The sequence below is a fragment of the Vombatus ursinus genome, unplaced genomic scaffold (genome assembly GCF_900497805.2).
Source record: "Vombatus ursinus unplaced genomic scaffold, bare-nosed wombat genome assembly UNPS02014867.1, whole genome shotgun sequence".
Taxonomy (NCBI): domain Eukaryota; kingdom Metazoa; phylum Chordata; class Mammalia; order Diprotodontia; family Vombatidae; genus Vombatus; species Vombatus ursinus.
Genome location: NW_020954645.1, coordinates 3,612,861 through 3,627,185, shown reverse-complemented (window position 1 = coordinate 3,627,185; position 14,325 = coordinate 3,612,861). Strand labels below are relative to the sequence as shown.

Below are 14,325 nucleotides of genomic sequence, written 5' to 3'. Positions count from 1 at the left end.
ATACATATTTAGGGTCTTTGTGAGCAGTTTATTTTTATGATTATTTTCATTTATTTCTAGATGAAGAATCTAAGGCACAGAGAGATTCATCCACCTTTCAATGGTAGACTAGAGTAGGAAATAGCATCCACAGAGAAGTAGTAGACTCAAGGTGGAGAATGAGGCATATACTTTTTTTGGGGGGGGATATTGTTGTTCAATGGGAGTAAAGAGAAGTGGGAGGGAAAAATTTGTTTCAGTTTAAGTGAAAAAGTTTTTTTAAAAATGGAAGGTAATGTCTGGGCTTGGACTCTTGGTTACTTGCTAGTGACATGTATATCTTCAACTCAATTTATTTTAACTAAGAAAACAGTAGTGACATAGATAATTAATAGCAGATAATTATAGAATAATTTATTCTGGAAGGTATTATATTTCTGCAGTAGAGTTGTGTTTTTAATCATGAACTGAAATTCCTATTTATATTTTCTAATTACATGTCACCCAGGAGGTAGCTTGAGAGTTGATTAAAGAGGAGGAATTTACAGATAGAAGAACTTTTAGTAAATGCCTCCAGTTACTGTGTTTAAGCATGGGAGGTAGAGAAGCCTTGGCAACTGTGATTGGATATGGAGAATGAGAGAGAGAGAAAAGTCAAGGATGACACTGAGGTTTCAGAGTTGGATGAAGAAGGAAGCTTGGAGAGAATGAGTCCTGTGTTTTTAGACATAGATTCCTATGGGATACCCAAGAGGAGAAATCTAGCAGGGTGTTGGCTCATGATTGGTGTTCAGAAGGGAATTTAGGCCTGGATATATAGATCTGGGTCACCTGCCTACAAATGATATTTCAACCTATTGGAGTTGGTGCAGTTGCCCAATATTAGAGTCCATGGGAGAAGAAGTTATATGATATGGCCCTGGGAAGCACTCATCCATCCTAAAGCTAAAACTTAGTCCATTAGTTGATTTTCTCCTACCACAGGCTCGAAGTTAACTCCTGTGCACAATGCTCTTTGCCTTGGCAGCCAGAACAAAGGCCAGTTTTAGCGTCTGCTGAGCTTACAGATTATGTTTTGTTGTCTGGCTCTGTTGTGTTTTGTTGTCTATGTGAATTCTAAGCCTGTGAGTGTATTATTGTTCTCTCATCGCAGCATGCATTATATAGGAAAGGCCTTGGGTTATTTCTGGTCATCTGAGAACCAGAGGAAAGATATTTATTTTATTTTTGTGGTAACCTTATCGTCTGGACCTAGGGCAAGTCACTTAACCCCATTGCCTAGCAAAATTAGAAAAGGAACAATGGGAGACAATGCAATCTAAAATTATCTAATTGTGAACCATGTAGGCAAGAATTTCAGGTTTCTGTTTAAGTATCCAAATAGATCTTTTAGTATTTCCACTGACAGACTGTAAGCTCTTTGAGGTCACCTTATACATTTTTCTCCACAGTAGTACCATCATAGATACTAAATTGTCTTTAAAATGATAAACTCAAGTAAGTTTATGAGAATAAAACCTAATTACTATTAAACTATGCCTACAATTACTATTAAAATATGCCTATAACAATGTCAGATAAATCAGTCAATAAATACCTATTAAGGGCCTACTGTGTACCACCTTTGTATGTGTCTACTGTAATAACCTCTGAGAACACAAAAGATGAAAATGAAATGAATGTTCTCTGCTTTGTAGGAGCTTACAATCTAATCTCTTTGTATGTATAATAGTATATACATAATATGTATACAATAGTAGTGGAGGGAGGTCAGGAAAGACATCATTTAAGAGGTAGCACTTTAGATACACTTGAAGGAAGCTGTGGATTCTAAGAAACAGAGGCAAGAAGGGAGGTCATTCCAGGTATGAGGGGCAGCCTGTGTAAAAGTATAGAGGTGGGAGATGAAATGTTAAGTGTGAGGAATAGCAAGCAGTCAGTTTGGCTGAACCAAAGAGTGCTTAAAGGGGATAATAAAAATAAGCCCAGAAAGGTTGTTGGAAGCAAGACTGCAAGGGGCTTTAAATGCCAAACAAATGAACTTGTATTTGATTCTTGATCTTAGAGGTGATAGGGAACTAGGTGGATTTATTGAACAGGGGAGTGACATGCTTGTTAGGAATATCATTTTGATTGCTGTGTGGAAGACATTTTGATGGATTGGAGAGAGGACAAAATTTGAGGTAGGTTAGTCAAAAGGCTTTTATAATAGTCCAGGTGAGGGATGAAGGCCTAATGCAGGGTGGTGACCATGTGACTGGGAGAAGAAAACACAAGAGAGAAATGCCGTGGAGGTAGAATTGGCAAGATTTGCCAACTAATTAGTTATGTGGGGTGCGGGATAATGAATCGTCTAGAATGACTCTCCAGTTGCAAACCTGGGTCACTGAAAGGATGGCAGTGGCCAACTAGAAATGGGGAAATTCACGAAAGGGATGCTTGTGGGGGAAAATAATTGGGTTATGTACAGGACTTGTTGACTTTGAGGTGCCTATGGATCACCTCATTTGAAGTATACATAGTGATTCGGGACTAAATTTCAGGAAGGAACCTAGGTCTAGATATATAGATCTGTGTGTTCTCTTCAGAGAAGTGACATTGAACCCATAGGAAGTCACTGAGAGAGAAGATGTAGAGGGAGAACAGGAGAAGGCCCAGGACAAAGCCTGGGGATACGTCTGCAGGGAGGGCCATAGAGATCATCTAGTCCAGGCCCATCTTTGTATGGTTGAGGAAATTGTACAGAGAGGTTAAATGACTTGCCCACAGTTACACAGATAGTAAGTAGCAGAGTTGAGATTTGAGCTCAGGTGGTATGACTTCAAGTTCAATGCTCTTTCTACTACAAATCACTGATTCCCTCAATTTATAACTCATTCTAACACTTTAGACCAGTGGTATCAAATTCAAATAAAAACATATCCCTGGAACTTGTAGAAAATCACAAATTAACATCATTTATGTTTTGTTAAACATTTCCTAGTTACATTTTAATCTAGTTTAGGCTGACTCCAGAGTGTTGTGGGAGGCTGACACCTCTGTTTTAGACTGCCGTAATTGCATAGCTACATTAATATAAACATACAATCTTTTTGTAAATTTATAGTCTAGTCATTATGTCTAATACCTCCAAGGGTTGTTTTGAAGATGAAATGAATGATATGTAAAGTTCTTTCCAAACCTTAAAATGATATATAAATGCTATTATTATTGTTGTTGTTGTTATTATTTTAATATATAAACCAATGAATCTCTTTAGTGAGATTATCTACAAAATGAGAGACTTAAGACTACATGATATCTTAAGCCCTTTCTGATTATAAAATTCTTTGGTTCTAAATGTGTTGATGGTCACTAATTGGACTTTTTAATAAAATGCATCTACTTCCTTTTGTTTATTCTCATAGAGGCAGATTCAGTGTTGAAAAATGGCTCATTTTGACAATAGCCTCAGCCTGGAAGATGCTTTAACTGAAACACCACCAGAAATTGAGGAAGAGATAAAACGGGACTTCATGAGCACACTGGAAGCAGAGACATTTGATGATGTGGTGGGAGAAACCGTGAGCAAAACAGATTACATTCCTCTCCTGGATGATGACGATGGGAAAACTGGAAGCCCAGAGTCAAAGAGCAAACCTCATTTGGATGGTGGTCAGGTTGAATGTAAGTTTTTTTAAGGCAAGCAGTCCTTTGTGCACCTCTAGCCTTTTGTGGTATGGTACCATGAAACACTGTTTTTTGATTATAATTATGGAGGCATTGATTAAATTGAACTTCTAAAAGTTTATTTAAGGGATTTTATTTCTCTGTGTCCAAGTTGACTTATCTCTATAACCAAAGGTATTTTCTTTTTTTGGAAACATTTTAACATAAAGAGCTCTCTTTCATTTATTCTGTGGAAGAGTAGGAACTTCTTATCTGTAGTGATTTGTAGTATGTAGAAGTAGATATACTCTTGGAGGGACCTTCAAACCAGACATTTTTCCTGGAGCAGACTAATGCTGAAATATTGTTTTAGACATGTAGCTTTAAAAAAAAAAAAGTCTCCTATCCCTTTTCTTGAAGCACAAGTCATATTATAAAATTTGAACCCTGAACTTCCATGCCTACAGAGAGATTCATTTTATTCTCGAATACAGATGTCATTTGTTGTTCGTTTTTGGAGTCCCTGAGTAGGATTAAAACAATGGATTATTAATGTCCCTTTAAGGAAGGTCTCTTGCCTACAAATATGCATCTTTGTTCTTTGTACCACAAATCTCCTTTCTTTGATGGAGAAACGCTTGGAACTTTAAAATGAAACCAGGCCCACGTAAATATTTTCTTCAAGAAAAGAAGTGTATTCTTCAGCAGGAAATACTGAGCAGTGCCTTTCTGAGTTTTGGGTGGAGTTGTCTGTGCTGTCACTGTTGTCAAAGTAGGAAGAAAAGGAAATGGAGCTTGCATTTCATTTAGTTTTGGTCGGCAGGGGCAGGGCTAGCCATTTTTATGACTCTACTGCATTCACCTTGACCTTCTAAGGTAGAGAGCAATTTCTTCTCTTTCAGTTTTGCAGGGGTCATGGTCTCCCACAAAGGCCCATAGCATCTATGAGGGGAACAGGATGCAGCCTTATGAAGGAATCTAGTGAGGCACATTAGTAGGTAAAGCTGTGTGGTCAGGGCATCTCAGGATTCTGGACTTGCCCTCATTTCCTTAGTCACCTGAGTTACCTCTCTCCTGGCTATTGGCCATTAAGGCCACGTGGTTCTTATAGGAAGAGCCGTTCCCCAAGACCTGTAAGGTCTTGCCTTTAGACAAGGCTCTAAGATGCTTCCCCATCTGAAGTTGTAAATGGCTGTAAAGGACAAGGCAGACAAATCTCTTAAGGGTTTCCCCTTCTCTAGTTCTAGGTGGCAGTAAAAGACAAGGCAGGCAAGCTTCTCCTTCTCCCAGCCAGCTTGGTGAAGTCACACGGGATTCTTCTTCCTCCCCTCAGCAACTAGCAGCAGTGCAAAGCCTGTCTTCCTCCAGTCAGCTCCCAGGGGAGAGGAACAGTGCAGGTGTTAAGTGCTTGCTTCCCTCGGTTCTGACTTTGGCTGCTTTTCCGTCAAAAATCTGTACTGGGCTGGGCTCTTTTCAAGCAGCAAGAGGCTGTCTTGGGTCCTGCTCTGCTCCTTCAGGCTTTGCTGGACTTGTCATCATCCTGTTTCTTCACCTGCCAGTTTCTCTGAGACTGTCTGCTTCTAGAGTTTCTATTTGACTTCAAAGCAGTCTCCTTCTGTGAGCTAACTCACCTTTGTCTTTGGGTGAGAAACCAAAAGTGACATTTCTGCTAGCTCTGCCACAAACAGCTGTCCCTCTTAGGGAACAAAAAGTGCTGGTTCTCAGGGTTTTTCAGGTATCCACTTCTAAGTTCTTTTAATAATCCTATTCAAATTATCTACTGAGAAACAAGACACTTTCTTTGCCTCGTGTAAGTATTTTTTCTCTGATTGCTGCTTTGTTTCTCTCAGGTCTTCTCAGCACTGACTGAATTTCTACCCAAGTACTTTTGTCCAAGGGTTTGTTTTCTCAAAGCTTCCCTTAGAATTTTCTAGGTTTCTTCCGATTTACCTCAGTTATAATGTATAAATAAAAAAGGATGCTTTTAAGTTGGCATTGAACCATTCCTAACTACTCTTTGGGTATAATCTTCCAACCACTTTCACATTCATCTACCTGAACTAAAACCTGTCCTATTATCTCTTGTCCAAAAATTGAGCCTAACAGGCTTCCTCAGATGCTTTGCTCATTAGATCTCAAACGAATCTTTAAAGGTCCAAGGGGAGTGAACCAGTGTACTTCCTGGGCCATCTCATCTATTTGGGGATTAGAGGCCATGGCAGTTATTGGCCCCTTTCTTGACTAAATTCTTGCTTTAAAATGAGAAGGTGGAGTAGGTGAAAGTGATAGTAGTTTTGAAGTGTCAGGAGTCCCCCAGCAAGTCCGTATTTGCTTCTTATACTAATGAGAACAATTTAGGGCTAAAAACTGTTTTTTTTTTTTTAGTTTTAACAATAAAACTTGAATGTTAATGAGTAGGAAGATGACATCAACACCTGCCATTCTAGGTAAGATTGAGTCAAAAATACTAGGTGCCAGCATGAACTTGTTATACTTTAGTGACCTAGCATTGAGGGTTGGAAAGGGAGTTTTGGTACTTACAAGAGGGAGGAAGTGTAGGAGTGGGGTTGGGGGGAAAAGGAAAGTTAACTCTGCTTGTCTGCTTGTTCTGAGCTTTATGTTCTGAGCTTTATGTCCTGAGGGGACTTAATCTTTGATCCAGACTAGAGTATTTTTACAGTCTTATTGTGCTGTTGGGTTTCTTATGAATGGGCTAAAAGGAAAGGGGGAATAATTGGAATGAATTATGCTTTGGTAAAATATGACATGCTGTTAAGGGAAAACTTGCTATTCCCTTGAATGTGCATAATTAAACTTGTAAATAACCATCTTTTGTATTTGGTAGCATTGCCTATTCCTCTTGCTTTGAGCCTTGGATGGATTTTTTTTTTAATAGCCTTGGGTGTGGCATGAAGAATTATATTTTCTTTTCTCCCCAGGACAAAATTTCTGTAAAGCATTTTAATTAGGAAGAAGGGATTCAACTTCAGGAAATTAATAGTAATCCAAACAGTTACTAATATCCCACTTTCCCTCGCCTCTCCCTGCTTTATAGCTGGCTAACCTTTCTAATAGGAATCATTAAAACAAAAGTGTCCACCAGAGGGTAGTGTTGATTCTGCTCTGATTGAATAAATTCAAAATGGTGCTCTCAAGCTAATACAAACATAATGCTGTAGTTTCCTTCCCCAGATGTCTCCAAAAGGAAACCTTTATCTCCTTGGGAAATTTAGAGCCGAGACCGCAGCACAAAGCCCTTCCTGTTAGCTCCCTGCCATCTTAGTTCACAATCTTTCTGAAAGCCTTTTTCTCTGTTTTCAGTGAAAACCAGATTTGAATCCCCTTCTGCCTCAGAGAGTGACACCAACAGGTATTTCTGTAATGCTTTGAGGTTTCCAAAGAGCTTGGTGTCCATTATTTCCTTTGAGCCTTACAGCCTATGAGGCGTGTACTGTAAGTTTAATTATCCTCATTTAATAAGGAAAGTGAGATAGAGAGAGATTATGGCTTATGTAAAGTCATACCTGTGGCAGCTGGGATTCAGGTTTTGGATTTGACTCCAAATCCAACACTGTTTATTACACAACATATTATCTCCCCAAGAATAAGTTCTGTTTTCAAAGCACATATGTTAATCTTAGGGCTCTGTGTTAATCTGAGGCTGCTTTGTTTTCATGAAAAAAGGGAATTCATCAGGAAAATCATTCAAATGGAAAGGTCATGAATATCTTTTGAGCGGGATCTTGCTGATAAATGTCCTTTATTTGGACTTAATCAGTCCAGTTGATAGAGCAGCTAGGTGGCTCAGTGAATAAGTAGAATATTATTGTGCTATAAGAATTGACAAGGAGAATGATTTCAGAAAAAACCTGGAAAGACTTAAACTGCTGCCAAGTGAAGTGAGCAGAACCAGGGGAAACAGTAACAGCAATTTTGTACAATGATCAACTGGTGAATGACTTAGCTATTCTCAGCAATACAGTGGTTCAAAGGACTCATGATAAAAAAATACTGTCCACCTCTAGAGAAAGAACTGGTGGAGTCTGATTGCAGATTGAAGCATCCTATTTTTCACTTTCTATATTTTTTCATTATCTTTTTCATTTTTGGTTTGTTTCTTCTTTCACAATATGATTAGTATGAAATTATATATATATAAATAATATTTTCCTTTTTGGTAAGGCAGTTGGGGTTAAATGACTTGACCAGGGTCACACAGCAAGTACGTGTCAAGTGTTTGGTCTGAGGCCGGATTTGAACTCAAATCCTCCAGACCTCAAGGCCGGAGCTCTATCCATTGCGCCACCTAGCTGCCCCTTCTCTAATTTTGTTTTTTTGCTTTTTCTAATGAAAATATATTTTACATGCTTACACATATATAACCTGTATCAAATTGCTTGCTCTGTTAGGGAGGTGGGAGAGAAGGTAGGGAGAGAGAAAATTTGGGACTCAAAAAAAAAAAAGTTAAAAACTGTCTTTACATGTAATTGGGGAAGAAATAAAATATTATTTAAAAAAAAAAAACAACATGGGGCAGCTAGGATAGAGCACTGGCCTTGAAGTCAGGAGGACCTGAGTTCAAATCTGGCCTCAGACCAAACACTTGACACTTACTAGCTGTGTGACCTTGGGCAAGTCACTTAACCCCAATTGCCTTACCAAAAAAAAAACCCCCAAAACACAAAAAACACAAAAGTTCATCCAAGCATGGGGATGATAACCTTTGCATTGGTACAGGAGATGGAATACCATCTATTCTGATTAGTAAATAGGTCCACTTAGCCGGAACATAGAGTACATGAAAGGACATGTTCCTTTCATGAAAGTTCAAGTACATCTGAAACATATGAAATAAAGGCTTAAGAATGATTGTGAAGGGCTTTAAGTCACAAGCTAAAGAGTTTGCATTTTTTTCTGGAGGCACTAGGGTGCCATTGAAGATTCTTGAGCAGGAGAATGACAGTGTGCTTCAGAAAGATTATTTTGGTAGCTTTGTGAAGGATAGAATGTAGAAGAGATAGCCTGGAAGCAGGGAGACAAATTAGGAGCCTGTTGCAGTAGTCCATGAAAAAGGTTGTAAAGACCTGAACTAGGATGGTGGTTTTGTGAATGGAGAAAAATGAGAGATATGGTGGAGGCAGAAATGAGAATACTTGGCAGTTTGAAGAGATAAGGGGTGATGAGGGAGAGGGAGGAGTCAAGGATAATTCCCCGAGTGTGTACCTGAAGGTGGTGACTGAAAGGATTGTGGTATCCTCAGCAGAAATATGGAAGTTGAAGATTGGGGTGATGAGAATGAATACTGAATTCTGTTAAGTTTGAGATAATTGGAACAGAAATCCACATGGAAATAACCAAATAGGCAGTCAGTAATGTTGAACTGTAGTTCCTCCCTTGTGCTGCCAAACTGTTAGGAAAAGCCATCTCTACTGATTGTTTTTTTCCTGACCTCCCAATCACTTTTCAGTCCTTCGAAGTCTGCCTTTTGACTCCTTCACTTGACTCCTACTGCTCTTTAGCAATTTTTTAAATTGCTAAATTCAGTGGCCTTTCTTCAGTTCTTATTTTCTGTGTAACTTTATGGCCTCCTTCCCCCTTGAATGATTTTTCTTTCTGTGTTTTTCTCCTCATTTCCTTTACTACTTGTATGACTGCTTATTTTGCACCCTAAGTGCATCACCTTTCTCTCTTGGTCATTGTATTACTTAAATCTTTGAGAGTAAATTTATTATTTTTTTTACATATTATTATTGTATAAGTTATTTGTCCTGTTCTGTTTCTTCATTTTACAATAGCTCCTACAGTGTCCAGTTTTCACTGGAAACATTTCTTTTATCATTTTTTATGGCATGATAGTATTCTATTGCATTCTTATATCATAATTTGTTAAACTGTTCTCAAACTGATGGGCACCTTCTTAGTTTTCAATTCTTTGCTCCTTTGGTCTTTCAAGCACCAGTCCCATATTGCCAACCATACACTGTACATCCTTACTTCTATGTCCTAGGAACATATTAAACTCGACTTGTTGAATATACAACTCATAATCTTCCTCCTTAATGGCACCCCATTTCCTAACATTTATTTCTGTTGAGGACATCTTAATCTTTTGGGTTATCCATGTTTGTAATCTTGGCCTCACCCTGGACTTTTCACTCTCTCTCCTCTCCCCTCCCATAATCACTTGCTTGGGATTGTCAGTTCTTTCTGCTCAGCTTCTCTTGAATCCATGTCTTTTTATCTACTCATGGCAGCCACCTTTGTTCAGTTTCTTATCACCTCTCACACTAGCTGTTAAAACACCGTCAATTTGTCTCCTTGCCTGCAGATGCATTCTTCTCTAATCCATTATCCGTATTTGATATTTCTAAAATAGGTATCCAACCATATCCTTCCCTTGCTCAGAAATCTTCAGGGGTTCCATGTTGTTTTAGGATAAGATAGAAACTCCTGTGTTTAGCATTCAAAGGCCTTCACTTTTTGGCTGTTCCCAGAAACTTTTGAAAAGTTGATCATCTTGTAGCAGATTATACCAGCCTTATTTTTCTTTTCGACATATTTGATGTTATTAGAAACTGTCAAATTAGTCAGTAAAGTTGATAAGTTTAAGAATATTGTGTGTTAATCAGCACTCGGTTATTAAAATAGTAAAATATAAAATGGCAAAAGTAGCAACTGTATCCTCATTTTACATGTAGGACAACTCAAACATAGATAAGGGCCCCTCTCCCTTCCTCTCTTCTCCCTTCTTTCTTTTTCCCTCTCCTTTTCAATCTCTCTCTCTTGTACTTTGTCTCCTCTCCCTCACTCTTCTCCTCTCGCTCTTCCCCCCCCAATTCCATATACTGACTTTGTGGGACCAATATAAAAATACAGTAGGAATTGTCTCTTTTCTAGGTGCATTTGAATTTGGGGGAGGGGGTAAGGAAACAAGCATTTATTAAGCACCTACTATGTGCCAGGCCCTGTGCTAAGTGGTTTACATTTATGATGTCATTTGATTTGATTTTCATAACAATCTCATGAGATAGGTGCTGTTATTATCATCATTTTAAGAAACTGAAGCAGACTGTTTAAGTGACTTGACAAGGGTCACACGATTAGTAAGTATCTAATGCTTGCAGATCTTTCAGACTTTAGGCCCAGTGCTCTAACGATGGTGCCACCAGTGTCTAGGGGTGAAGCTAAAGTAAGAATGTGCTGTACTTCCCCAGCTTCCAGATTTCTGTATTACAAGCATTAAAACTGAGTCTCACAAGGTCCTCCATGTGTGTGGACTACACAGGATCACAGCCAGAAAATGTATGTTTGTGGGGGTTGAGGGAAAAGGGGGGGGTAGAAGATGTCTTTGACTTTGATCTCAGTGTTCTTTCCACTGTGCCATATTACTTCCTATTTGGGCTTAATTAGAGATATAAGTGATAAAATTGCATGGGGTATTTAGATAGTTTTTTACTTCTGAAGATTGAGAGACCTTGTCCTGTAAACATCCTAATTCCTCCAAGGAACCTCTTAGAATTACAGACAGCTCTTGTTTTAAGCAAATTCAACAGTCCACACCCCCAACCCCTGGTGAGGGCGTGGAGCCCCTGGAGGAGAGCAGGAGGTCTGCTGAACAGTCCGTTTACATTGAGAACTAACTGTATAGAATTTCAAGTTGGGAGAGACATTAGAAGTCATCAAAGGACCATTGAGAATAGCCTTGTAAATTAAGGGAAATAATTTTTCTTACCTGAGAGATTTGTGATTTTACTGGTTTGTAATTACTTATCTTGAACAAAATGGTAATCACATGTGTTCATGTAGATAAACAAAAGAGATCCACCAACTCTGTTAGTGGCTTTTTAATAGATTGAATGATAATATTTAGGAAGATGTAGATCATTACACAGCGGATTAGAGTAATTTTTTTGGAGGGTGTAAATAATAATTTTCTCACTTCCATTTAGAAGAATTTTCTGTCATGTAAACCAATTACTTGAAGTAAAAAAGAGAAAAAGCGGCTTTAAAAATTGCAGTTTATCAGAACTATTCTACTGTATAAAAGGAAACATTCACAAATGTTAATTAGACACAAATGTTAGAGAGCAAATATAGAAATGAAATAAAAGACTTAAATTTGCTCAGTACAGTGGAAGCCAGGCAAAGCTGTGGATTTCATTGAACTTTGAAATCTAGTCATTTTATTTACGACATCATACGTAGGCCTTTCCTTTTCATAGAATCCTATGAGGAAAGCAGTTGACTGAAATTAATGAAATGCATTTTAACTCCTTCTCCCCTCCCCCCCCTTGCCTTAGCAAATTTTTTTTTTGAGGCTCGGTAATAGCTAGATTCTGAAGAGAACATTATGCTTTTGAACTTTTGCATATTACTTGATGCACTACTCTTACCTATTTATCTATCTGTTTTCATTACTTTCTTCTTTCTTTTGCTTCTGCTTTTACTTTTATCCTAGAATGCCATTTTCTGTTGGAGCCAATGAGAAGGAAAACCATTAGAAGCAACTACAATTCCCAGGAGGCAGTGCAGTGCTTCTGCTGGATCTTTGGTATCCCAGATTTTACTTTTAGTTCAGCAGTGACTCATAAGAGCTCTGCCTTAGGCTAGATGAGCACCTGATGATACCTTATATTTAGATGTGGTCCTGTCATGCCTCTGTTCAAAAGTTTTCGGTAGTTCCCTATTGCCTATTGAGTAAATTTCATTCTTTCCCCTTTGTCTGACATTTAAGGACCTCAAATCTGGCACCTTCCCCACTGTGCTCCTACCCCTAGCCTTGTTACCATGTCTCTCTTGCACTGCACACTCCTATTCTGTTCTTGCCCAACATTCTCTGGGCTTTTTCTGTGCCTTGACTTGCTCTTCTGTACCTGGAATACCTTCCTTCTTGTCCTTTGCCTGTTAAATTCCTGTCTGACCTTTAAAGCTCGGCTCAAGGGGGAAGTGCTTGAGTGCCGCCCACCCCCTCCCCCACTCCCCCACCTCTGATTTGTCCTGTTGGAAATATCCTTCCCCCTGGGACCTTACAGCACTTTGTTGGCAAATCTCTGATTCAATTCACATAATATTATATCTCATCAGTATTATACTCCTCTGGATACTGACTTGGTCGTAGCTTTTTACTGGATTTTAAGCTTCATGAGATTAGCAACTATTTAATAGAACTGTGTCATCCCCTGCATTGAGTCAAATAGGAATTTTTAAAAATTAATTATTTTTAGTTTTTAACATTCACTTCCACAGGATTTTGAATTTTGAATTCCCCTTCCCCCCATCTCTATCCTTCCCTCACCCTATGATGGCATGGATTCAGATAGCACTTATTAAGCATCTGTTATATTCCAGGTACAGTGCCAAGTGCCAGGGATACAAAGAAAGCCAAAAGACAGTCTCTGCTCAAGGAGCTCATAGTCTAATGGGAGAGACAACATAAAACTACGTACAAACATTATGTGTGTTTATGTATGAAATAGATCTATATCTATCTATATGGTAAATGAAAAATTCAGAGTTGCCCTAGAAGGAAGACTCTGAGATTAAGGAGGACTGGGAAAGGCATTGAATTCAGTGACCTCCATGTTATAGGTGCTTAGTAATTGAAAAAATAAATGAAAAAGTATTTATTGAGTGTGTACTGTGTGCCAAGCATTACGCATCTACTTCTGTTTCCTGTACATGATATTCCCTCTCCCATCTCTCTGTACCTTTGCACGAATTGTTTTGCCTGTCTGATACTGCCCTTTGCCTTGCCTCTTGTATACTCCTTAGTGTCTCTGGGCTCCACTCATGTACCACTTCCTACATGAGGTATTTCCTAAACCTTTCATTTTTTCAGCATTTCTTCGTCCCATCAGTTATAGTTATTTTTTAATTACTTATTAGTGTATGCATTGTTTTCCCCCAGTTGAATGTAAATTCCTTGAGGGCAAATGAGTCTTTTGGGGGGTCTTTATCCCTAGTTTCTTGTACATAAGAATTTAATAAATGCTTATTGAATCCTGCAAATGCAAAATTTTCATCTTTGAAATAGTACTGGTCCTCTTGAGGTTATATCATTTGTTTAGTCTGCAATAGTCCTTTTAAAACACTGTTGCATTATTTCCTGTCCAGCATGATGATTTAGTGTACACCTAGAGCACTGATAGTAAAAAGTTGACCTCAGGCCCTAGTCCGGTCGCTTAACTTAGTAGGTCTCCTTCTCTTGTTCTATAAAATGAAGGAGTTGGTATAGGTGGCCTTCTGATGTCCATTCCAGATTTTCTAATGCCTCTTTCAACTCTAAATTTATAATCTAATGATCCTAATTCATTGATTCACCTTGGATTCTCCTTATATATCTTCTATATAAGACCTTTATCACAGAACTGTAATGTAAAGATTTGTTACCTGTTTCCTTTCTAACTTTAACTGCATTTGTAATGTTTGTATAATACTTTCAATTTTACATAATTAAAATTGTTCATTTTAATTTTCTGTGATCCTCCCTATCCCTTGCTTGGTCATGAATCCTTTCTCTGTCCATTGATCCCCAAAGGGTAATTTCTTTCTTCTCCATTTTGTTTACGATGTGACCTTTTATATGTATATCATATTTCCATTTGGAATCTATATGCTGGTGAACTCTGATTTCTAACAGACTATATCCAGTTTTCCCAGCTTTTGTTGTGGATAAGTGATCACTTACAAAGTAGCTGG

General features: G+C 38.3%; 1 protein-coding gene across 8 annotated transcripts in view; it reads left to right on the top strand.

The window, feature by feature from the left end:
• The window catches only part of MAP4 (microtubule associated protein 4), a 252,228-nt gene that overhangs the window by 94,821 nt on the left and 143,082 nt on the right, over nt 1-14,325 (top strand). For all 8 annotated transcript variants that reach the window (XM_027842119.1, XM_027842124.1, XM_027842122.1 and 5 more), the window contains exon 4: nt 3,387-3,645. In XM_027842119.1, coding sequence (XP_027697920.1) covers nt 3,408-3,645 — 238 coding nt within the window. In that variant the 5' untranslated portion in view covers nt 3,387-3,407. The remainder of the gene's footprint in view (nt 1-3,386; nt 3,646-14,325) is intronic.